General features: G+C 39.1%; 1 protein-coding gene across 1 annotated transcript; it reads right to left on the bottom strand.

The window, feature by feature from the left end:
* LOC125383585 lies at positions 1 to 24,376 on the bottom strand. The gene is made up of 6 exons (XM_048402149.1): positions 23,795 to 24,376; positions 7,313 to 7,397; positions 6,824 to 7,023; positions 5,870 to 5,955; positions 2,694 to 2,883; positions 1 to 1,765 (listed from the first exon to the last, which is right to left on the bottom strand). The coding sequence occupies exons 1-6, from the start codon at positions 24,095 to 24,097 to the stop codon at positions 1,649 to 1,651; spliced, it is 981 nt and encodes a 326-aa protein (XP_048258106.1). The 5' UTR covers positions 24,098 to 24,376; the 3' UTR covers positions 1 to 1,648.
* Positions 24,377 to 27,230: the final 2,854 nt, after the last annotated feature.

Here is a 27,230-nt window from a genome sequence, read left to right as displayed (position 1 = left end):
TAGATAACAACTTCTTTATTTTACTTATGAGCGAGGTTGGTGTTATGTGTCCAGACCACAAAGTGTATGGTTGACCTTAGGGATTTGATGGCGAAAGTTATTGTAGACCAATAAAAACGTTCTTTTTTCGCAAATACAATACCAGTGTGTAAGGAATGGAAAGCAAGTGAGAGAATCCTTAAGGACCTGTGCTCATTACCACCCCTCAGTGCAAGAGGCATATCTAAACTTATACTTGAAGTGTACTACTCCTTTTAATTGTGGAATCAACTTCTTATAAATGTACAATTAAAACTAACACGGTGCAGATAAGGATGTTCATAGTAGGCGGATGGGATGAAATAGCCTTTATCTCTGTTGACTGATTGCTCAAGGCGGCGAATGTGGACTGCTTCTGTTAGTTTTAATTTCGTGAAGTCATGGAGATATTGAGGAATTGAATTCGGAATAAAATCATGCGAGAGAGACAGAGAGAGAGAGAGAGAGAGAGAGCACAATATATACTACACATATACTTGAAGTGTACTCCTTTTAATTGTGCAATGTACAATTAAAACTAACACTGCAGACAAGGATGTTCAAGCATTGTTGTACATGGTGGAATAGAGCTAAAGTTTATGGTTGGGCTGAAACAATCTTATTAAAATCAGGCCTTAGTGATCGCTACTGCAACACAAAAATCTGACGACATCCCATCACAGGTTACAGGTCGAGTCAAAACAATGGTACCATCACAAACACATGCAAAGCCAAACCAAGTGTTCATCTGAAAAGAGCATCAGAGTCAAAATGGGAAATTGCATCGGACATAACTGTTGTCACTGATGCGTCAAATGTCCTCCACTTGTCTACTATAAAAACTTTTTTGAAAGCTTTACTGGGGGCTTGAATTTTGAAAACCTTGAACAAACAATGTGGATCTAAATATGAAACGGACGATGCTGTCTCTCTGTTCTCAAGGGGTATTCCATACGACAGTTAGGTGCTGAACGATCACGACAGATTTGAAATGCCAAATAGCCTCTCATCTCTCGAAACACCTGCATAAGCATTTAAAATGGAAAAGACTATCCACAGCCCGATGATGGGATAAGGGACGTTTCAGAGGCAGTACAAACTACTGCAAAAAGTGTCGCCATCTCTTATGACATTCCAGAGGTATCGTTTGTTGTGATTTTCATAAAGATTAATCAACAAGAACATATTATCGGCAATACATAGAACATGCGGATTCTTCCATTCTCTCGAAAAAGGAGGAAAGAAAGCACAGCAAATACCAGATATTCACTTTTTAAATCAACTAATACCGTCAAAAAGATAATCAAGCAAGTGTGCATGGTTTACAATACGGTTTCATTGTGTCACAAATATAAGATCCCTAAATATTTTTTTTTTTTTGAATACGTTATACAATATACGTTTTTGAAACCGCAATGTCATCTAAAAGCGACATGAGTAGTACAGAAGCCGAGTGACCACCAAATGTGTCACCCATGGTTTGGAAAGAAACGTCTGATACTCCGCTGACTGCGCACAATGATACAATGTTCACATTGCTTTGTATGTCCAGAAACTGTTTAGCTTTGCTGTGGGATGTTTTCGTTTTGCAGGCTTTGTTACCGAGAGTCAGTTGATCATGACAACAACGTTACATGGTGATGTACAGTGCTGTGACGATTGCGTCTCCCTCGAACAAGATGTTTTCCGGAATCGCATTCGGGTTTCGGTCTGTGAAGTTATGTATGCTTGATCCATCTATAGCTAGCTGCAAGGAATCAAATGGAACATCCTCGATTATCCAGTGTATTTTATTTACTTTCTTTACCATGGACACATTCCCTACCACAGCCTCTTTTGGAGACGCTAACTATCTAAGCACATTTCTATCATTATCGAAAGACATTCTTTGCAAAGTTATTGATAGGAGACATGGATATGGTGAAATCACTTAAGAAAAAATTATTCAAGTGTATTGACAATAGTAGAATGGAGATATAATACAATACGTAATCGAGGATGAAGGTTGAACAGAATGAAAAAAAGTTGCATCTTGATTTTACAATGCAAAGTCTCATTCTTTTGTTTGAGGTGACTAAATAAATATCCACTGAAAGTTAAAGTTAAAATTCTGAAGTAATATATTTTCGAAAATGGTAGCATTTTTATTTGGCTTTCTTATATTAGGACGGAAAATGAAAATAAATAAATTAGAATCATGATGTGTATACTTACGTCCAATGACTTTGCCAATTCAAATTTGTCCGCATTATTATTCTTGCTTTGGCAACCCTATCCCCCTGCTGTTAGGTCTCTCCAAAGTGGTAAACTTTTTGGACTTGCCCTGATATGACTTAAATACACCTCCCAAAAGGCCTAATACTACTTCACACACTCCTATGTCTATAGGATACCAAAGACAACAAACCTCCTGCTCAACAGGGCAATGGTTTCTTTACATTGTATGGGACCGTTACAATTTAGTGTGTGATTTTTGTTAATGCAGACTATCACGGTCGGGAACACCTACAAGTCTGCTGGACATTTTGGATGGTATACAGTGGGTAATTGCCTTCACTGCTTCAAAAACGTATATTGTCTTATTAACTGTTGATCAGACCCAGACGCAGTAATGACTACCTGTTTGTGATCGTGTCAAAGCTCACGTAGAGGATTTTGAAGAAACAACAACATACCATGTACATGCCTTGATCCAGTCGTATCTCCACCAGAGACTCGGTACCAATTGCCAATGGGACCGGCGTTAGCCTAATCTCTATTCCCCACACACCGGAGAAGTGTGAGTTGAATACTAACTTGTTCTGATCCAGTCGGAAGGAAATATGGTACAGACGATTCTCTCCTCCGAAAAAATCCATATTCAGACTAAAAAAAGAGAACATATTGTTAGTATATACTTGGAAAAATGTTTACAGCTCGAATACAAAACAGGCACCAATTTTGGAAAACACGATGGTGGTCCTACCAGTTTTTTCTTTGCGATGTAGAATCTTCATTCGAAGTTTGATTAACAAAGGTGTATGGAATTGGAGCAAAGTGATTACATACTTGACGAGATTGGTATAAAAGCTGTTTGTTAGTATTTGTAGCCAATCAAATATGTTTAATTTTGAACAGTTACATGCTTTATAACGGGTTGATCTGTAGCCTCCAGAATTGACATATGGAAAAAATGCCCATGTTCAATGGTGGACAGATGATGTGATAAGGTAACAGATGCTGGTGGCCATAATGTTTTGTCTCAAACTTATTATTTGTGATAATTAATGTAACGTAAAACTGTTGTCTGACACAAACTTCCGATTGTTGAAGGGAGTTCATTATTTATTTCAAATCGATCACTACATAAGCATTGTATTTCTTATAATATAAGTCAAGATGTACAGGCTGCAGTCATGCTGCACTAAGTGTTCCCATTGTCCACCGTAAAGGTGGCCTAGTTTTGATTCAAGCAGTAAAAAGTATTAATTCTATGTTAAAATATGTTTGACGGATTTTTTTAAAGAAAGCAAATGTCATGCTAGTAAAGTTTTAGCAATATTCCAGAAATATTACGGCGGGTAACAACAGGAATGGGCTTCACACATTGTATGCGTGTTGGGAATTGAATCCGGGTATTCGGTGAGACGAGCAAACGCTACCCGATCGGCTGACAAATGTCATGTATTGCTACAACTTTCTTAACTCTGTAACCTGAAACAATGTGGACATGACATTAGAGTTTAATTAAAATGCTCGTGACTGCGATAATCGAATCACTGAAACGGAGATGGTGAGTGAGTTAATATTTAACGTCACATCAGAAATAAATGGGGGATAATTCCAAACAATTAGGGGAGACAACTTTAAAAAAGTCATACTTCTGTCACAAGATTGCACATTTGTATGAACGTGCAGTTCACACTACCCAATAATAAACATTAAACAAATATCACTGGAAACATTTTCAAATCAGTATTGTCATACCGCCCCAGTCATTTTGACAGAGGTGACAGATAGGCATTCATATATAACAAGGTTATAATTGGCAAGATTTTAATATGGAAAGGCATGCTACTTTAGAGGTATTGAATGACACGAGATACAAATGTCAATGAAGCATTTTTCAGAGCCATGGAAGAAGAGTGTGTATCCCAGTGGGATTCTGGGTTACTTTATGTTCGCAGCAAGGCATGTACCATATATGCAGCCAGTTGTCGCTTCTCTTGGGTTCGTGTAATGGTTATAGCTTCTCAAGGCCGAAAGGGCGGGTTCATTTGGCAGAAGACTAGATCTACCAACCAATGAAATACCAAGACAATTTACGAGAGACAGATAATCCGTCATTCCTCGTCAAGAGAAGTTTATTGTTTTTAATACCCATCGTGACGTTATGAAGATATGAAGCTGAAAAGACAAGAAACAGTTTATGCTTATAACAGAGGCGAAGTCACTTTTCATAATATTCATACGCGTGAGAATTCGTCGAATTTTTGGTTGCAGACAACGAACATGAATGATGACACATAACGTTCACATCTTCTTATAATAAGGGTCTTCAGCAACCCATGCTTGCCGTAAAAGGTGAATAAGCTTGTCCTTAAAGGCGACTAACGGGATTGGGTGGTCAGGCTCGCTGACTCGGCTGATGCATGTCATTGATCCAAATTGATTTATACCAAAAGGTTGGGGAGTGGCAGACATTGAAGTCACGGTTTCAGAAATCACGCGTAATCTTTTACATGGGACTTGCCGCTCATCCATGTCAGTTTTCACCACAAAAACGTTGAAACTGTTCAATGGCTGTATTATGTTCACTACTCTTCCAACCAATTTTCCGCAAATCTTCACAAGATTATTCACTTTTATCGCGGACAACAATGTCGCCATTGTTGTTTACATGCATGTTACAGCAGACGATTTATTCAATCAAATTTAATCTACAAATCTTAATTAGATTTTCATTTTCATTAACGATATTTCATTTGAATGAATAAAAATATTGTTCTTAGAATGCTTTACGTTGTAAATGTTTCATATGGCAGAGATGTTTTTTGTGGTAAAAGATGAATTAACATGATGCATGGAAAAATGTAGTTTCAGCAATGCGTACTTAACTCATGAAATTACAGGAATTATAAAACAGCCAATCGACATTAAGCGACTGTTGTAACCTCCCTAGAGAGGTTGCAGAAAAAATAATACCAGGCATCTTCCTTCCCATATGGGAATAAATATGGGTTATCTCTTGTCATTCTTGACTTACATGTGATAGAGTAGCACTTATAAGCATAAACGCACATGGGGGTTATATGTACAGCGTTGCTTTAAATACCAGCCATATGCACTGTATTGAGAGGTTGTCTTTTAACGTAGGAGCAGATTATGTTGTCCCTAGGCCTTGAGTGCAGCAGATGTATGTCCTACTGTTAGCAGAGAAGCTGTAATGTGGGTGAAATTCAGGCGACCTATGTTACATCATAAAGCTTGAAGGTGGCTGACTGCAATGTTAAACAACAAAATACAATTAAAGTAATAAGCGTATGTGTTTGCTATTAAACGCCGCAGTCTGTCATATTCAAGCAGTATGACTGCAGCCTGTAAATAATCGAGTCCGGATCAGATCATCCAGGGATTGATTTCGTGAGCAACGACTCACACCGTCGTAGGCGAAAGTGACACGCTGCCAATCAAGTCACCGTGCCTGACCACTCGAACCGTTGGTCGCAAGCATATGTTGCTTGGGAACAACTCTAACCTGGAATAGTCCACAGGGCCAAATACATACTCAATACATGTAACAACATTCTCTGAGCGCTCACACTTATTCTTTGGTCAATCAAAATTGTGAATGCGAATATCTATCCTTTACCGATTAACGGTCGTTGGAGTGATGTTCATTGAGACTTTGAAGCTCCTTGAATTCCCACAAGGCACGACCATGAGGGAGTTCATCACCTATGTAAACATAAAAAGTATTAAATATTTTTCACAAATTCGATAATTTCTGTATCCTTTTGTGAACATTTTACGTACGACTCGCAAACATCCACGTTATAAAGAAAGTTTCATGAGAAGTCGTAAATAAACAAACATAATTCAGACAACAAAACATGTTTGAACACAACATACGGGAACTCGAGTCTTTTATGTTTGATTTACGCGTTTGATTTCGTAACTTCTTTCGGGATATTTGGAAATCATTCTTGCTTATTTATGGCATCAAACTATCCACTTTAACTTGCGGATTATAAAAAAAATACTTGTATGGCAAGACGTATTAGTTGTACAATAACTGTCTCTGTCTCAGCAGCATCCGAATAATTTCATGGTCTTATATGCTGTTTATGGAACAGTTGTGCACACATGTGTATTGCCAAAGCAACTGAATGCCGCTTCTGATATGTGTTTTGATGTATGAAAGTCTTTGTTGTTGCTGACACCTGCCTTTGTGCGATGGATGTCGAATCGAATACCCGTTACACAATAATTCCCACATACTATTCCTTCCCTCTCTTACACAGTTACAGTTATATTTCACACAAGTGCAGATGGTACATGATGTTGCCCTGCCTAGCTCGAGGCATTATGGAGCTAAACCAAGGACTGATCGGCTCGGAGTCAGTATACTGTGTCTAAGTGGGGTATTCATGTTAAACTGCGCCATTGTATCTCAGAGTGCTAACACACACACACACACACACACACACACACACACACACACACACACACACACACGTGCATAAACGTCGCTGTAAAAGTGAAATAATCTTGGACGTGACGTTACACTATACTCATCGTTCATTGTACCACATAACAATCTTACCGGGTTGTCCCAACTGTACTGTGCGCACGGGCCGACATAACCGTTCCAATTTCCTGTCAACTGACAGACTCTGCTGTTTCTATCCGTGCACATTTTGAAGTTGTCCTTGCAAGTGTACACTGCAACTGCTCCTTCGTACACTCCGTCATAATGCATCTCAGCATTGGCAACAGCAGGTGGTGCCGCACAGCCTTGAAACTCTGTGACATTAAATAACAACGAAGGCGATATAGATTTTACTTAACAAATCAGTCATTATCAGGATCTTGGATCTCAAGCCCACTATTAACATCCGATAAATGTAATTAAAGAGTAATTAAAGGTCCCCGCTTTTACGTCCTTCAATAGGACGCGACCCAGGGTCGAACCACCGACCTCTGCGGCCAGACACACTTTCTCATTATGCTTCCTCACTCCAGTCCAAGCCAAATGATTCCAATGAGTGATAACGTGAAATAGTGTTGATGTTCTGTTACATCAATAGCTTACCTGCCTCACATGATGCCCGACCCAGTCGATCTAGATAACATCTGGACATTGGACAAGGTTTCTCCGAGCAGGCGCCAGCGAGTGACTATGTAAAACAATACATGCATATGGCGTTACTGTGCTTCCAAAACACAAAACGACTCAGCTGGACTTTCAGCCAGCCGAGTCGGGGAATGTAACATGTAACCAGTAATTCTAGCAGCTGTTGATACAGAATAAACGTGACTGTTAACTTTCAAGGGTTTCACAAGGCGGCTTGGGTTATATACACCCCAGGGAGCTGAGAATGAAAAGCGAGTACCCATAGGTCCAATCTCCCAATGTCAGTCAACAGATTGGGAGGTACCCAACCTAAGGCAAACAGAATAATGAAGATTTGGACAACTGGGTACTTGGGATGCAGGCGTGACATTTCGAAAGTGAGGTGTGCATATCATTTTGCCTTGTTTTTCCTGAATCTTGACAATAACATTTGTATCAAAAGGGACAGGGAATTTAATAATATATATGATTTCGTTGGATTAATGAAAAAGGTATCCAAGTATGTTGGCCTGGATAAGACTTAAGCTATATACGGGCCTATTCCAAAGAATTTTGAATTTATCAATTTCCATGACGCCCTCTACATATTCCGGGTCGTTACATGAATGGACCTCTGTGTCAAAACCACAAGCATGGCGACGAAGGTAATAAAATAATCCAGCCAGGCCATCATTAAGATACCGTGTTTGTGCTAAAAGAAATCACGCATTGACGGTTTCGAGTGGGTACTCCCATTATTCGTCTGCGCCCTGTTTGTTTTGACTGAAGGAGAGCGCCATTTTGGTTTCTCTAAAACATTTGGAGTTATTAAAATGAAATGAGACTGACTTTATCTGGACATGCTTTCACCAATCGCCTGTCACATTCTGTGACTCACAATGTAGATAATACGTGCAGTTTGTTCATTTTGTTTTTAAGAGAGCTAAACATATTTAGGGGAAATATAACTGCAAACACGAAAACGTCGTTTTTTTCCGTATATGGTCATTGGACGGAAAAACGACTAAAAATTCATTAAAATTGATTAATTGGTCAGCGTCTAGAAAGTGTCCAGAAAAGGGTCGACTTTTTCAAGCGTAAAATGGACGGAAAAACGATGCTTTTTGCTCCGCCTTGTACAACTGTTAACGGCCAATCAGATGGCGCTGGTCCCCCGACGCACGTGATGTCCAAGGCTTCCTTTCGGAAGCTTTAGGTTTCGTATTTCTGGCATGCCTTGCTCTAGTATCTGTCGCGCGCAGTGCAGCGAGATTTGCTGATAAGCTAGTTTTAGGATATGTTACATGTTAATGGAATTCAGACACGCGCCAAGAAGTCAAACCAAACAATGTTACTAAGTTTATTGTGGTAACGGCTATATACAGTTACCCCTATCGGATAATGGGTTGTGTTTCATTTGGTTATAACAATAACTAATTTTTTAATGTGAAGTTTACAAGATATACGACTTGGACGCGAGGTCGGTCACATGACGTTCTTCACGTGACTGTATTCTTGAAAAGGCGTAAACACTGACTACTTCCACATTCCTGAGGAAAACCCTTGGAATTCCCTGGTACGAATTCATACAGAAGCGTGGTTGCAAGCCCATTTAAGGATACCCTCGCTACAACCCATCCCAGAGAGAAAAAAACACGAAAAAAAATCCAAACTGTCGCAGTGACAATTTACAGAAATCTATGAATTTACCTTAGTATCTATTTGACACATCTTCACAATCACCTTTCAATGATCGGCCAATTGATCAGTGATGCCAAAGGCTTGAAATAGCCACAGGTTAATTAACAACTTCGAAAATATCTCCCGTCATGTTTATCGTGTCGGCCATTTTGACGTATTGTACTTGATGTAAATGTATTACGATGCTCTGTCATTGTAATTGACTTACTGAGGTAATTCTGTAAAAGATCTTCTCATCTAATGAGGATATTGTTTGGAATATATTTCTTGTAAACATACTAAAACATATATTCCTCGCTTTCGGGGGAACTATTTTATTCCGGGGTGGCCCATTAAATCTAGTAGTAAGTCAAGGCACCATGCGTGATCTGTTATTTTATGTGTTTAAATTACGATTTGGGGCGTTAATAAAATACACTGACGCAAGTATATTCTATTCTAATGATGCCCGTCCTCAGTTTAACCGAGCATGTAAATTATTTTGTCCGTCAAAAACATGGACGAGTATAAACAATATGTTCATTCACGTAATACATGTCATACATTTGACAAAATGTATTGACTCGGAGCATTATTGTTAATCACAGCGTATGCAGTTGAACTCATCACCCATCCCATTATTGATAACCCTTCTTGAAGATCTATGACATCAGAAGCTGCAACACTTCTTTTAACTGGCATGTCAGACTTCTGTTTCATTACTCAGTTGTATTTGCACGATTACTATGGAAGGGACATTGTCTCGTTGTCGCATTGTCGCATTGACGCCTTTACAAAAACAAGCAAAACGTGTCAAAATTAACAAAAGCGCGACAATTGGCCATTTATCGCATTGTCGCGTGTTTGCATTGTCGATCTTTGATAATCCTTTTCTTTATTTTACAAAAGGGCGACGATGCCGTAACGCGACATTTTCAAGGTCAAAATATGTCTCGTTGTCGCATTGTCACCCCATCACAAATGTGTATAAAAGGCGTAAAGTTCAGTTATTGTTACAGTTAGGAAGTTCAACCTGATAAATGTACGTCTTGAAATGAAAACACAAGTCCGTCCGCGAGTCCAAAACGTTTTATTGTGAGCTCTTCTCTAAAAGTGCTTAGTGTTCAACTCCCAGTTCCAAACACGTAGTACCTCCTCAATAATCCACATACCTCCAGTGCAGTGGTCTTCCGGAAGATCTTACTCTTGACCGTATTAGACAACTGAGGAGTGCACGCCTGACCTGTGACCTCGTTGCAACCCTCGTGATGTGTTTGCCGAAGGGAGAGGTGTAGGAAATGTGTGCTCCAGCCCAGCGCAGAGCTCGCGACACACTGTATACTGATGTATACAGTATATTGCAGTTGATATACTGTATACTGCATGTGATACTTATTTGCGGAAATGTTACAACTTTCAAGATTCAAAATTCAATTTGCATATATTTCATATACAACAGACCGCCGTCATATATCACTGGAATACTGCTGACAGCGGCGTGAAAACAAATTGTTTTCATAATGGAGCGCTGCAGTCATTTAAAATAGAACCGTATACATATGTACATGTAGTACCAACTCACTCTATTTGTTTCGAATATTCAGCAGAAAATATATTATTAACCAGGTCTTTGGGAAAAGATATCAGATTTTTATAAGCAGCCACATAGGGATGATAAAGGACCCCTCGCTGATTAGGTTCTTGTTTACTTAAGAGCAGAGTTGGCCATGCTAGATGATATAACCAAAATCCGGGAGCTCCAGCGGGGGGCAAGCTGGTCTTGTTAGTGTATGGTATGAGCTGTGACGTTGACCCAAGAGAATAATGTAAAAACATGAGACCAACTCAAGTCTATAATGATTGGGAAAGTCTAGATTTCCACAGCTCTAGCCTGAAATTAAGAATTGTTCTATGCTCCATTTTAATTGTATTATTTTCATTTTGTAGACATGGATGGACCAACCAGGAAAGAAATTGATGGAATATTAATATCACATGTTACCACTGATCCAGTTAAATTCATCACACAATAATAAATTAGTATTTGACATTACGGCATTTGATTATTAGGGCATGGTCATGTACATGTTCACTGTAGTAATGTACACACCAGTCAACTTGATTATAATTTTTATCAAAGTGTAGCGCGGCATCAACGATTACTTTATGTTATCCTCACTTGTCATCGATGTATTGACATCGAACAATGGACGGCAATTCGAAATTCTTATGGATAGCTTCAATAGGGACAGTGCCGGTGTCAGTACAATTTTCCTAGTTAAAATAAGTATCTACAAAATATAATCTGAAGCAGACAAGAACAATATTTTTTATTAATGCTTACTTTCATGGATAGAATTAAGGCAATCTAGGCTTGCCAAATCGTTCTAGACTTGAGCTGGATTCCTTTTAAATGTATTTTGTATGGTCTGGGAGACGAACGGGCGTCAGTATCGCATGGAGAACTGGGACAGCCTTAATCAGTGTAATCGGATATGTTGTGGAGTTTCGGTTTCGGGCTGTTTGCTCAATATATAGAATTGCGAGTTATGTATACTCTGTATTCTTTCGTCATGGTAGCATATATATTTTCTATGTTGCTTTTTGAATTATTCACAAATAATGAGAACTACAATGTAAACCTCTCTCTGGAGATATGCAATAATACTACTGAAGTGCATATCTGAAAAATGGGACTTCTCGACAAATATTTCTTTCTTAAATACTACCCGTTACAGGCATTCTGATCATTATATCATACTTTGTACAGTTTAAAAGTCAAATAATGGCAAATTGTGTATCTTTCTACATTTTGAATTAATTATATTTTCTGAAATAAAACCTTAGCACCAGATAGTGATATACACGAATATGATCTATACTATTATAAATGAATTATCAATTTCGTATTATGAATTAGATAAACAGAAATATGATAGTAAAACAAATTATTTTAATCTATTCTTGTGAGTAGGTAACGAGAGATCTAGGCAACGCACTGACGTAGCCATTTATAAAAAAATGAAATATTAAAAGTTTAGGGGTTTGAACATGCACATTGAATGACAGGGAAGAAAGCAACGCAATAATTAAATTATGAATCAAATTATGTTATAAATATAACAGAATATTTAGAAAATATAAGTTTAATTTCTCATTGTTGGAAGGTGTTTAATAATTATATAGATTTTGTTTGATTATTTGGTGTTTAACGCCGCACTCAGCAATATACCAGCTATATGACGGTGGTTCGTAAATAATCCAGTCTGGACCAAACAATTTAGTCATTATCATCAAGAGCACCGATCTACGCATTTGGGATACGATGACATGCATCAACCAAGTCAGCGAGCCAAGTCGCCTCCGTACAAGCATGGGTTGTTGAATGCCTATTCTAACCCGGATCTTCACGGGTATTTTTTTAAATAATAAGGTACAATGAAATTCTGTATATGGATAATATGTCCATACACGCCAAGTAAATGGTATATGCAGTAATTTAAATGCAAATGATTCAATGATGAGTTCTTTCACAAGTCCATATTTCAAGGCATGTATTTGATATTCATAATAACTCCACAAAAGCTACACAATGGCAACAAAACGGTACCAGCATCACAGATACCAATAATACATGAGATACATATAATTACTTTAAAGTTAAAACATGTATCTAAATAGAAAATAAGAAGGAGACACCAAAATGAAACAAGCCTTGTTCAACAGGTTCAGACTCAAATTTCTATCCCACTTGGGCTCCTTTTAAATTTAAATATAATTTCTCGTGTCGATATGTGTCAGAAGGAATGAAATAGTACAGCACTAGTGAATAGGTTATATGCGCATGTCAGCGTCGATCCTATAATATCCTGTTATGCAAAATACATATATACTGATGAATTAAGGTAGTAATACTACGCAAATATATGTCCAGATGCATACATCAGTATCATCTCGTGATCTTAATTCGTGCTTTGAGCCCTTTTTCTACCGGAGATTCTGGGGTGTTACATCACACCAGAAAGCCAGGTCCAAATTCAAGTCATAATTTCATGGTCCGTCTTGTATGTTGGAAACCAATATCGCAATATGGCTAAATATTGCTGAACGTGGTATTAACCCGATTACTCACATAATTATTCCATTTTCTACAGTCATCTGCTAACACTATCTTTAAGGAGGTATATCTGTATCATCCAAATGTCCATACATATATGTCCACATTTATATGTATAAAGCAAGTCGTCCTGCACTCTTCCTTAAAAGATAAATGTTAAACATTTCCTCTGTGTGGATTTATATAATGTAATATCGTTTTAATGTAATGCTGATGCAGTAAACGTACCACAGACCTGATGCTAGAATAACATCTAATTTCTGAAATGAACATATTTTACAGAAAAAAACAGTTGTTTAAACAATACTTATAAAATATAAGAACAAGGAGCCAAGAGCCAAATATTGGGCTGTGTTGGACATATTTGTTTCGGGGTCTTATGACAGACAAACCTGATGCCTTTAAGTATAAAGATAAGTAAGTATAGATGTTGTACATATTCAAATATGTTCGTGATTAACCCAACCTTGAAAAATATTGAAAGATGAGTGGTTACTATTTATGCCATTATTTCAAATTAGAATGAGAGCACATCAGGAAAGCATGGTACTTTAATATACGTATCTTGTTAACCCGATATTCTTTTTTAAGTAAGAGCAGCATGTATATCGAGAGTATAGGTTTGGTGCGTGACTTATCACAGAGTACTTTCAGAAAGTGTGCATATTCTGTTTATCGGCAATAAATAACATACGACGATTCAAACGGGTAAATACGATTTACTTCAGAACTAGTATAGATTATTTAAGGTTAGGGGGAAATGTATGTAATTAACAGAACTTAGGCCGGGTTTGAAGGATTTGGGTCCTGGCTTGGGCTTTGTGTTGGACGTGTAGACGGCATTTCCAGGTTTGACGTATCAATGACAAAAATGATGTCAGATGCAATTCTCTGCCTTTTCGGGTGAACAATTGGCTTGCCTTTGGATGTGTTTGTGGCGGGTGCCACTAGTGGATCGGAATGAGCTCGCGTTTTTGCGAGCATCCAATGTCATCATTTATTATGATGAATCATGAAACATGCTCCTGATGTTGTCGCAATGGTGCAGTTGGCGCTACTTTTGGCAAGGGTTTCTCATGATAATGGAAATGCTTATGTCACTTTTGTTGACCGATAAACATGAAAAGATATAATGTTAGTGTATATGGTCATGTAATTAAGAAACAAACGACGAATGGGAGTTGTTTATTGTTCGATAAACAACGACCGAGAGTCTTTTATTTCTATATGAGATATCAACATTACGTACAGCCTCTTTTAGGGTGTTAAATTAGGAAAAAATAAACGCTTTACAATATTTACCCGTACTTAAATAATGATGATTCCTTTAATAGAACCCGACAGCGCCCATGCTAGATAAATCCATTTTAGGATTTGAGTTTGGTCCAGCATATTCTCACAATTTTCTCGTCAATCATCTGTACCTTTACTCCCAATACCGATTGTCATATCACTCTCACTTTCGGATTCTCCAGCAACATTTATTGGGAACAACTCACTAGACACATACCTCTCAAAAATAAGGTCAAATTTAAAAATTTTACTTTTCAAGTTGCGAGTACATGTTCGAATCTCAATAAATGACGTCATGATAGAACAATGTTTTACCATGAAATAAATATCGCTTCCTTCTTTGTTCTTTGTGATTTATCGCGTAGCTATCTTATATCATCAAATGCCAATTTCTAATTGCTTTATCATGACGTATCCGTGTCATGTAGCAATAACATACACAAATATCGTTGACTTCGACGTTGAATTGTGTCATGAAATATGATTATCCTCTTGTGTGCAATATTTCTGGTTGATAAATCTAACATATTCTTACTTTAAGAATAGCGACTATACATTATTATATATCCCTTATCAGGTCTCTGTAACATTTGCAAAATGATACAAATATAAAAATACAACTGAACCTAAATGTAATGTTTTAATATCCTTACGTTGCTGAGTGCAGCATTTAACAACAAACAAACAAAACATAATATCTTTAAGAATTATGTTAACAATTCCGATGCTAAAAATAATCTCACAATCTCCATACCTCTCTCTCTCTATGAAAAAATAATAACTTTTTTTTAATAATCTGAAGGAATAATAATGGCAATACTATCATAATTATCATCATTATTTATGTTACTTATCCTCAAGTGAAGTAGTCCTCCACACTATACATTCAGTGAAGAAGCCCATGAACATATGAACTATGTAACATACATTCATGGAAATTAGATGAACAGTTGAAGTTAGCAAATGATATTATTCGGTCGAACGTCTATCAGCCATCTATTCTATTCATGAAGAACATTTCACGTTGGACCAACAGAGGGAATTATGACTATCGACTTGCTAATTATTTTTTTATATTCATGCCAGCTCAAACGATCTATTGGCTTGATTTATTGTTATGGTATCCACAAAATAAGTAGGATCCGATTTTTTCCGTTTTTGTTGAAATAAAACTGAATAATAGTTGCTGTTTACATATCAAAGTTTGCCAAATTGTTACAAAATGTTTGCCCACAGCAAGGCTACGTATCCCAAACATATTGTGCTAGGCACAGTATCACTGGACTGAGGGAGGGCGGTATTCCTCCTTGTGGGTCACCTGCTTGGCAATATGGGACGGGAAAACTGCAGGAGGTGAGGGCAGTTAAGTTGATGGTACAGACAGATAAGAGAGATCATTTTACAAATGTGAACCCTCAGTCCACAAAGGAAGAGGCGAAAGCTGAAACTTGGTGAGGTTTACAGAACAAAGGCAGTTATTTCTAGTTTCTTACTGACTCTCGAAGATACCTTTAATAAAACAATTAATGCGTGTGTGTGTGTGTGTGTGTGTGTGTGTGTGTGTGTGTGTGTGTGGAACTTTAACTATATCCGCCCTCATGTATCGGTATTCGTGCTTTCATACATACATACACCCCCCTACCATTCCCCTACATCCATCGCAGCATAACTATGACTATAACCACCTTCGTGCATCCGCACTTATGTTCACATTGCATTGCATATGCATCGAATTACACGTTTAAAATATCGTAAATATTTTACAACATTTACATATTATATATCAGCAAACAAAGATTATTATAACGCAATAGATTTCATCCGTCAAAACATGACAGAAAGAGGGGCAGCCTTTTTTTCTACAATGGCATCTGAATGCACTAAGACGTTCAACTGGTCAGGAGGTGAGAGTTGCGGAAGATTACGGTAAACTTCAGTTACAGATCTCTATTACGAATATCTAAAGTATGAATAAAGATCACAGCTTGCTATGACGTGTACTTCATGCCTGCAGAATTAGCAATGTCCTTAGCTCTAAATTGTATGTCGAAATGTTTATGTAGACAAAGACCCAAATGTATATAGGCATGACCATATTATATTCTACGCAAATATCACCACATTTAAAAACAAAGCTAGATTGTGTCTTTGAAGGGCATTAAGAACTTATACACACAAGGAAAAATATTTATGGATGTCAACGGAGGAACACTGCGTTTCGGAATATATACTTTCTCCTTCTTCAGGTGAATATTATTAAATGCTATGAGGCAGAGAACATATATTTGTACCTGTAAGAACAACAAAAGTAAAAAGATAGCAAAGAAGGGAACGCAACAAGGGAAGCCAACAGATAACTGGCATGGCGCTGATTATCCCGCCTCCCGTTTGCCCATTGTCCATTTCCCATTACCAATCATTCATAAGTTAAGTTTTGGCTTTAATTTGTCCATTGATAATCAACCATCAACGTCTATTATCTCCACCCTAAAAATATGTAGTTTACTGAGAAAGTGGTATCCAAATATAATGTGTGTTACTGTTGACCACATTCTTAAAGGCATTGTTGGTTCAAAGCTTTCGGTCATAGAAGCCGTGCCATTTTTCTCTTGTCAGAGGAGTACACAAAGTATACGTCATCTGGACTAACATTTTTGGTTCGGTGGCTGGGTTAGATCGCCAACTTTGTGTTCTGGCGATTGGGTGCCTCACTCACAGTTGTGGGTTCAAATCCCGGACGGGACTCAACCCAAGAAAGTACGAGAATCTGTACTTTACTCAGAAAGTGTTATCCCAATTATAACATTTGTTGTCAAGAAAACACAATAAATGTATATACGGCTTTGGATGGGTAATGATATCACAGACAAATACGGATATTGATGATGACTTGGAGGAGCTTCGTAACGCACGTCTTCTCAATTCAGGGATTGGTAAATCCAAATATGTGTGTGGGCGTGCGTGCGTGCGTGCGTGCGTGCGTTAATGTGGGCCTGTTGGATGTTACATAAAACATTCATCTTGAGCGGGATGGTAGTTCGAGTTGGATTAGCATGTTAACTATATGATCTTCTTTAGGCAGAGAATGCCGCGCATGAATGTATTGATGAAATTCCTAGGTACATGGGGCCTTTTCGTCCCCAGGAATACCCACAGTGGAGACTTCAATGGGGATAGGGTGTACACAATGTGCTACCTGGTAGATTGTGTGTCATCAGACCGGACAACGTGGTCTTTGACTGATTGTGGCGTAAAACACACTTATTCATTTACTTATATCGGAAATTGAATGTTCATCTTAATTGTTATTGTTGAACATGTAATATATTTTTAAAGAAATAAAACAGTGACATAATAACTACAACTTTATGTGAGCGCGAGTAGCTTTTTTGGAATGAGATGAATAAGTCTCATAAAGTTGTAAGCTTCTTCACAACCGTGTAACTATGAATTGACTTTATTGGGTAATCAAAAAAGAGATAGGACCTAAAATAGCCAAATTTCATACGATTTCACTTGTCCACCATCTTGGATGCAAGGCGAAAACATTTCAGCGCGTTTGAAGCCACTGAGAATGCCCCCTGCAGAGTTGGACGAACATTCTGCGGTGGCGCGGCTGAGTTGACCAGAGGCTATCAGCAGTATTTCCTGTCCAGGTAATTTAGGTCAGTTGTTTGTGTGTGTGTGTGTGTGTGTGTGTGTGTGTGCGTGTGTGCGTGCGTGTGTGCGTGCGTGCGTGCGTGCGTGCGTGCGTGCGTGCGTGCGTGCGTGTGGGGGTGGGGCGTGGGGGGTGAGATTGGGGGGATAGATGATAGATTTAGCAACGAGTAAGGTCATCTTGAGTGGGAGGGTATTCGCAGATGGATTAGCATATGAACTACGATTCTCTTTAGGCAGAAAATGAGGATCCACGATGTTCGACCTGGTAGAAGTGTGTTATCAAACCTCACAGCATTGGTTTTTTGACTGACTGTAGTGTCAAAACAAACTCATTCATTTACTTGAACTGAATGTTCATCTTAATTGTTATGGATAGTCACGGAGCCATGATCCAGAGAACAGGGTGTCATTAGATAGAAATAAACTAAGTTATAATAGGATTACCAGAAAAACGGGGTTTTACACACAAGCCAATAAACTTCGCTCATTAACACCAGAGTAAGTCAGTACAAGATTGAAAACTGCCCCATAATTATGTATGACATGCTTGTCGGGTATTGCTACATATATATGTGAAAACAAAGTTATTAAAATGAAGAGCAAAACTGATGAAAGTTAACAATAAACGTGTATACGTGTTATATCGTCACTGCAAAAATAATGATTGTTTGTCTTTAGTATTAACATTCAAATACGTTATATCTGTATTAGCGATATTGTCTTTGTTCCACCGGTGAGTCAGCGTTAGCCGTACTATCTCGTTGTATAATTGTATTTCTGAAGACATCACGATACAGTTTTTACAATGCATCACGTCAGCACTAGCGCTTGATAACAGCCTTGTGTTTGGGTGTTTCAGTGGTTTAAATCGCTGCTCTTGATATTGTTGATTAAACTTTGATACTATGAACAATATAATGTTATGTGAGAGGTTGACTTTAGAACGAAAACATACTAATAGTATATAGGATGACATAAACAGAACAATGAGAAGTTCGTCCAGATAAGTGTATAGGCAACATTTAATAATTAAAATAATTACATTCAACAACTCCCCTTTTAAGTCCATTTTCCTGACTTATAAGTGAATGCAAGTGTTAGAACAATCGGCCGGAATACAATGTATAGTTCTTGTCCACTTCCATATGACTATATAGCATACAATAAGCTATCGGGTCCCGTTTAGGTCGGTTTGGGTGGCAGCCTAGATAGCCATAGAATAGTTTCATCTTGGAATCTCCCATATCACTGGGGATCCTCTTCAATTTAAATGGAGTTACTCGTTACGATTCCGAACCTTCACGTGACTGTGTTTATGAACCATTGTCAAATAGTGGTGACATTAAATCTAGGAAACAATACGCGAAATCGTGCATGCACAGAACGGAAAATTTGGTCAAGGCATTAAGTAATCCGCATGCGCAGAACGATTGATTTCAGTACTTCCGCTAAGCGCTTCGAGTGCAGCGTCAAACGCGGGCTTGTAATCTAACACGCGGGGACTGACCAATGAAATCTGAGAAGTAGAAATACCGGTAGACGCTGTTGCTTGATTGACAATGTCAATCAAGAAAGGGAGGAGCTGAACGCTATCGTTCTCTCCCAGTAAATTCCGATGTCAAATAACGACGTTATTTGGACGGAAAAACGATGGTTTGAAAACGTCCAAATAACGTCGTTTTTCCGTCCAATGACCATATACGAAAAAAAACGACGTTTTCGTGTTTGCAGTGTATGTCTCCTTTCGTTTAAGTTAACCGGTCTATATTTTGTAAGAATAAACTACATGTATCGCGCATTAAGCGATTATCTCCTTAGCTACAGGCGAAGTATGGAGCTATATCACGCACTGACCTTGCAATGCAGTACATCTTATTCAAGGTGTATCACTGTAAGTGAGTGATTATCTCCTTGCCCCGAATAGCTCTTTTGCGCACTACTTTTGCAAGGTATCGTATGTTATCCAGGCGCCAGTCAGCAAGAAAGGTTCCAGGGAGGAATTCGGGTCAAGCGCATTCAATCTTTCTCCCTTCACACTGCTATTGCAACTTATTGTTCAACACGATGAAGTATTATATAAAATATGACTGTGTTCAATAAACCTTGGTTCTCCTTGTGCTGACCAATTGAAGACACTGTTTCTTTTATTGTGCTATCCAAAGATAACTGCATTATCATCAACCAATTTGAACTCTGCACCAGTCCTCTCATTTCATTGCTTATACTTCCTTCTTCTGCATATGACATTATCTGGCGGGGAACAATTGATGCACTGGAGCAATCTCTACTTGTTTTTGGTAAGGGTAAGTGATTGAGGGAAGAGCGAGGGTGGTTGGATCTATGATCTGACATGATTCTTCGTGTGAGGGTGTCATACGGACGTGTGCAGCGTGAGTATGTGTGGCTTTGACTTTTTGGCGAGCGTTCAGCTCTGGACTACACATCTTCCTAAGTCTACATTTGTATTCTGCCCGACGTTTGTCTTTGCTATGGGCATTCTGGAGTGTATCTCTTACCTGCATCCTTAAGTACGTGTAGGTCTGACCTTCCACTAGATGGTCAAAAACTCCTTTGTGGAAATAGATTTCATTCACAACTTTATGACAATTTTATGAACGGTTCACTGAAAATCAGCAAAAGACACCAGGCGTCATGAACAGGGTAGATGTGTCCTGCCCAGTGGTGTTCTTTAGGGCTATTAACACTTAAAACTACAGTAAAGCACGTTTATAACGAACACACATACAACGAACTTGTTGATATAACAAACTGGTTTCATGTCCCGGCCATTTTTTTGTTTATATATGCTGAATATGTGCTTATAACGTTCTAAAATGTGTGGTCCCTTTTGGTTCGCTATAACCGTAGTTTACTGTAAGCCATAACACATCAAGCTATATCACATGATATATCGGAGAGTAGATGAAAAAAAGCTCAGAAAAATGTGATTTAGTTGTTCACTTCAGGATCATTGATCAGTTTAGATCACAACTCATTTGATAATTATAAGGAGCCACTGTGTGTGTTAAACAAATTGAAAAGAACGATTTGTAAAACTTAGACCACCCTTTGTTCGACCTGCCATGCCTGTTTGTACATTTAACTATCAAGTTCAGGGGGCAAACAGAGATGAGGCACAGTCAACTTGATTAGTCCCAAATGCCACAGCACCTATGCCCAAAACACCAAATGCTTAGTGAGTGAGTGAGTATGGTTTAACGCCGCTTTTAGCAATATTCCAGAAATATTACGGCGGGGGACACCAGAAATGGGCTTCACACATTGTACCCATGTCGGGAATCGAACCCGGGTCTTCGGCGTGACGAGCGAACGCTTTAACCACTAGGCTACCCGACCGCCCCAAATGCTTAGTAGTTCGCCCCTGACATTCATGATTTTCTTGGTTGAATAAATTGCTAGTTCAATACAAGCAGTAAGGATGAGTTAACAGATCGTGTTGCATCTGCAGCAACACACATCTGTCAGGGCGTTTTGAGAGATGCCAGGATTTGCCTGCATGTTGCAAAAGAGTAATCAATACAACTCTTGTTTTCCGACTCTTCTCCACTCGAATGCTCAAAGCCAGGTTCCCCATGGGGATAGCTGTAAAACCCTGTGTATGGTAATGCTCGTTGAGGAGGTTGTGTATTTATGTTCAATCTGATTTGACCTCCCCATGAACACACATTGCCAGAAAAAGTCTTTGAAGCAAATGCAGTAGTAATTATTAATGACTATAACATGAAAACTATTGTCATTAGTATTGTACTTAACACTGGGAAATTATTGAGACATCTGACGGCCCATACTTCAAATGTAGCGCGTCTACCAGCCATAACTCATTTTAATTAATCAGACTGAATGGAACAGTTGTTGACATCTTCTTTGAATAGGCTGATTTATTTATGTAAACAGCTGATTAAAATTGCAGAAGATTCCACTGGGATGTCATCTGTAAATACATCAAAACCCTTGTTGAATGGAGAAAGGGACGAGAGGCCAACAGGCCAAACAACACGGCGTTAAATATATAGAGAATCTCCTTCATTATTCAAACTTTTTCAGTTTGTAGACACTAATAAGCACTGTCTTATGTGTAAAAAGTACTGCTAACAGCTTCAGTAGCAAAGCCATTAGTGATGTCATTTGATTGTGACGTCATGGTAACAAATGAAGGCACAATGGTGTGCAAAGCGTTGTGATGCAATTTCATTTCAGCCATATCTACAGTGTAGGGTTAAAGCGTTCGCTCGTCACGCCGAAGACCCTGGTTCGATTCCCGACATCGGTATAATGTGTGTGGCCCATTTCTGGTGTCCCCCGCCGTGATATTGCTGGATATATTGCTAAAAGCGGAGTAAAACCATATTCACTCACTCACTATTGTACCCTATTGTACATTTACTTGCGGCAGCCATTTTGGCATTATGTCCTTAAGTCGGATTGTGTCATAAGTTAGCATTTGATTGACACTGGTAAATTCATGTTAATTCATGTTCGAATTAAGCAACCTTGGTAAACAGAAATGAGGTAACCTCAGCTTCCATGATCACCCAGGTTTTGAGATATACATATACCTACAGTTGACATAGGGATTAAATGGCAAATGTTAAAATTTGATCAACTACAAAAACAATTACCGTTAATTCTCGTTAATATAATAAATGGACGGCCAAAAGAGACTTTACCATAGTTTTAAACCGCTCTACTTAGATGCATGAAGTAAAATAAAGTAAATGTATTGAACAGATCAAAATCTCAGCGAAATCAGCCTTTAATATAACAGTAATACAGCTTTAGACATTGTCATGGCATTTGCTTTAATTGAGTAGGTGTAGCAGAAACAAGTTTTCAACGGAATGGACAAAGGGCACACACACTTAACTTCGCTCAAGTTTAATCTCACGTCACAAGACTGGCCTGTATGGTGCTGACAAAGGACACCGCGTGGCAGCTGTTATAGACTTGGTAGGACAATCGGGCGTAAAATGGCACCAGTGGTTTTCTCTTCTGGTCACAAATACCTCCCCCACACAATAACACCCCCTCCACCATACGGCACGACTTTCTGAACGCAAAGTGCAGCCGATCGTTCTAAATACGTTGTCTTGCATTAGCTATGAACAGATAGTCACATCGCCGCCAGTCAGTCCGGGCGCATCTCATTCTCTGACGTCGATGTTGCCATGTCAATCACTGTCCTCTGTAAGAACTGTAAGCCCTAATTCCTTGAGCCCTGAGTCACCTGGCCACTGTCTGACGAGTAGCCATATTCCCTAAGGCAGACGATGTCACTGTCAGAAATCGATTCCGGAGATGCAAAGTATGACAGTACCGGTCTTCGATGCGCGTAGTTACCCTGGGTCTGCCTGTTCGTGGCCTGTCTGATATAGGTCTGGTCTTTCGGTAACGTTCATCAGGTTAGTTACAGTTAAAAGGGAGCAACAAATGTTCTTGCAATGTGGGCATGGGTGGCCCCCATCTGTATTACACCAAGGTCGCGCTGGCCTTGTTCGAGTGTCTGTCGTGGCATTTCAGTGGTGTTAGTTGTCAGTGTGTGTGTCTGACATGTATCATTTATATACCCTATCACGGCATATATAGTCGCCGACGTTGGCACACATGTATATAGCCCGGCGACAATATATGCATAACATACATGTAGCCTCAATGCGCGTGAAAATTAGAAATAATTAATAATATAACAATACCTTAGGCCAGTGGTTGATGTCACTGAAGAGAAATCCTGGCTGCGTTGTGACGGCCACTTGGTCACTGCTGTTGCTGTTGAGTTCACAGATGCGAGTTTTGGTCTCAAAGTTGAAGGACATGCAGACTGAAGACATGAGACATGCCGATGCACAGGAATAGAGAGACGGTGACCCTAGTTTACGATATACGTAACGTTCAATATGCGCATCTAACGCCACAACAGAAGAGGCGTTGAAGCAAGTGCAACAACCTGATCCAACACCAGTCAGCAATAGGACTACGGTAAAAAGTCTTAAATGCATTTCCGTTTTCTGAGAAACGAGATCGGTAAGTGAGAAGTATTAATGAAAGTTGCTGACGAAAACGTAGTTCTTGTAGATATATTGTCACCTTGTCACCCTACCTGTCCTCAGTTATGGAAAGCCATACACAATTCCTGAGTGGAACATCTCTTTGTGAGCTTACTGTGTTTGAGGATAAGACCGCCCCTTTTAGAAACAGTACTTGAGTTTGGCGTCACTTCTACATTAGGTATTCCACAATAGGAGGTCTTAGATATTCTCGTAAGCAGATAAGTAAGAATTGATTGAGGAAGGGATATAGTCGACAAAGCTTCTTATATCATGTGACCCATTGTCATAGAATCAATATAACTCAATTTTCCATGGATGTCCCATGAGATGCTACGCTTGAACGTCTGATAGAAGAAAGCCATGAAGCTTGCAAACAATGCTTTACAGTTAAAACATGGTGTTTTTTTGTACCAAACGACACAGGGAAACAGACAGAAAAGTCGATTGCAACTCTGTTTCTCAGTGATATAGAGTTTGTTAAGCTGTTGAGTTCGGATTGAGAACTGACGACATGACCCATATCACATACTTACACTAGCTGCGAAATTCCGTTCTTTCTATTCACGAGCATGTACAATATACTGACAAACCAAGATTCATTATCCCAGGAATTTAATCAGGAATTTTCAACAACGATCGTAGGATGCTGGCTCGCGAAAAGGACAGCCTAGAGAATTCGACCATTGTAGATATGGATAGTTTTTCAGTAAAAATGTCCTGGGCGTTTTCCAACACATTGGTATGATGCTGACCTACCAAGGAACAAACTCGAGGGAAATGTTGAATTTGATCACAATTTAGCAGATCCTGGCACACACAATGGGCAGGTTGCTACTCAATCAAAACTGTGTCTTGTCATTTTGTTTAATTTAGAAGGCGAGGTGGTGAGGTTCAAGATTATTGCATTTATAAAGCGACGTGAATGCACGTGTGCGTGTGCGCGTGCGCGTGCGTGCGTGCGTGCGTGCGTGCGTGCACGCGCGTGTGGCTGCTTGTACTAGTCCGGATCTTCCGCTCACAGGGCAGACGCGCTCGACCACTTGACCATACTTGAGAAGGGTTATGACGATATATAAATTAGATAATGACTAAGGGAGCTCAACAAATTATGATAATTGTCAATAAAATGAGACAAAAATTTCATGATCGCTTACGTTTGTGTTCAGGAGATATTAAATTATACATTCCCAGGAAAAGAGACTCATTATGTGGACAAAACAAATCTGAACACACCAGCTGCCAGTTTCGTCCTTTGCAATTGATTCGGTACTTTTATCATGTTTATCAGGGACTTGATAATAATGTCCATTAATACAATTAATTAATAATACATTAACCTTTGATGTCATAATTAGCGCCTGTTAAAACAATGGCCAAAATAGTAAGAATTAGTATTAAACTCTATGGTGGATTGCAGACATAGTGGTTAACTAACTACGTCAATTCACGCTGACCTTAAAGGTTGAAAACACAAACATCCACTTCGTCAATCAGCAATCAAGCCTCTCTGAGGTTACCGGATATTGCTCTTCAAACAAGCTGGGGATCAGGACACGTTTATGCCATCTATTAGAACACAGATAAATTATAACGACAAACATCCCACACAAGAACGTTTATGTCTGTTACCTATAATACCAAAATGCATCCTATTGTTTCCATGTACCTCACGCAGTACGCACAAGCGTAGGGTGTTATTCTTGATTTTGACACTTTCAAGGATTAATCAATGTGGACCATTATTTCTCTCAGTCTTAGTACTCTTCTTCACACAGTTGTGATTTACTTTTGCAATTGTTAGTGATTAGGCGTCTGCAAAGCACGGAGCGTCTACGTGCTATCGACACGCTGGAAATTGGTAGTAGTCTGCAGAATCGATTGATCCGAAACCAGTGTTGTGCCGCATCTTATAAATCATCATACTGCCAACGGAAGTCAATGGCGTGCACAACGTCGAAACTGTGGAAAACGTTGCCCGTCGCGTGTGATGTTTTCAGATGAGTCCCGATTCACTTTGCTCTCTCTTGGTAGCCGTGATCGTGCCTGGCGACGTCGAAATGAACTTCAAGTCAACATGAGATCATACCAGATTTGGCTTTGGATCGGTTATAGTGAGGGATGGCATCACTATGGCTGGCGCAACCCCACACCATTAGTGCAAGGAAGGGTCACTGGACAGTATTATTGGGATAACACACTGGCACCCTTGTTGTCACGTTTGCAAGGCGTGTGGATCGAGGTTTTGTCTGTCAGGGCGACAACGCCCGTGCTCATCGTGCTGCACAACATCCATAGAATCCCATGGCCAGAAATCAACCCGGACCTTTCCCCCACATGTCTGGGACATGATGGAAGATGTGTGCGTCAACGTCATAGGCCGTTACTATATTGACTTGTACAATATGCGTTTTTGGACTTGAAAAAAAATGCCTTGTCTTAGCATGAGTTTCTGACGATGCTACTGACGGGGCAAGCTTTTCGGTAACACTTTGTGTTATTATTATGTGACAGTGATTTATAAATTTACGCTCAAGATATAACAGAATACAATTAACTCTGTTTTTAGCTGAGATTTCCTAAAATCATGAAAGTGATTTTGAAGCTTTTATTATTTGATTTTATTTATCCATTGTATCCGATATGAACACATATACAAGCAAAGCCCTAGCATGTTGTCATTGCGGTCAGGTCAACTGGATCTGTGTGTAGTCAGATAACAATCCTGGGGAGCTCAATACTTCACTTGTCGCAGCATGCAAGTATAATACATTGCAACAACCACGACAACCATTGTCTGAAGAACATTTGATTTAAAAGGCTAATTACCCTGTTAATCCCCGTTGTTTATCTTCATATATTGACTGTCAGCCAGCCTGGGCTACTATATCACTTTCCGTTAATTACTGTTATCTGTACTATGACATTTATTGCCTTAATTGTTCATCCCCTGAGCAATGTCGGTTCATCACCCCCAGAAGTTCCATGTCCAGAGCAACGTCATTGTCTGTCCATTGTTGTTCATTACTATATATGTGTTACCATTACACTGTTAGGAAGCTGTGTATTCCTAGTGTTTGTGTGG

This window comes from Haliotis rufescens, unplaced genomic scaffold, assembly GCF_023055435.1.
Source record: "Haliotis rufescens isolate VD_foot unplaced genomic scaffold, xgHalRufe1.0.p SCAF_24, whole genome shotgun sequence".
NCBI classification, from domain to species: Eukaryota; Metazoa; Mollusca; class Gastropoda; order Lepetellida; family Haliotidae; genus Haliotis; species Haliotis rufescens.
The sequence above is the reverse complement of the archived record's forward strand: the minus strand, read 5'-3'. Positions and strand labels throughout refer to the sequence as shown.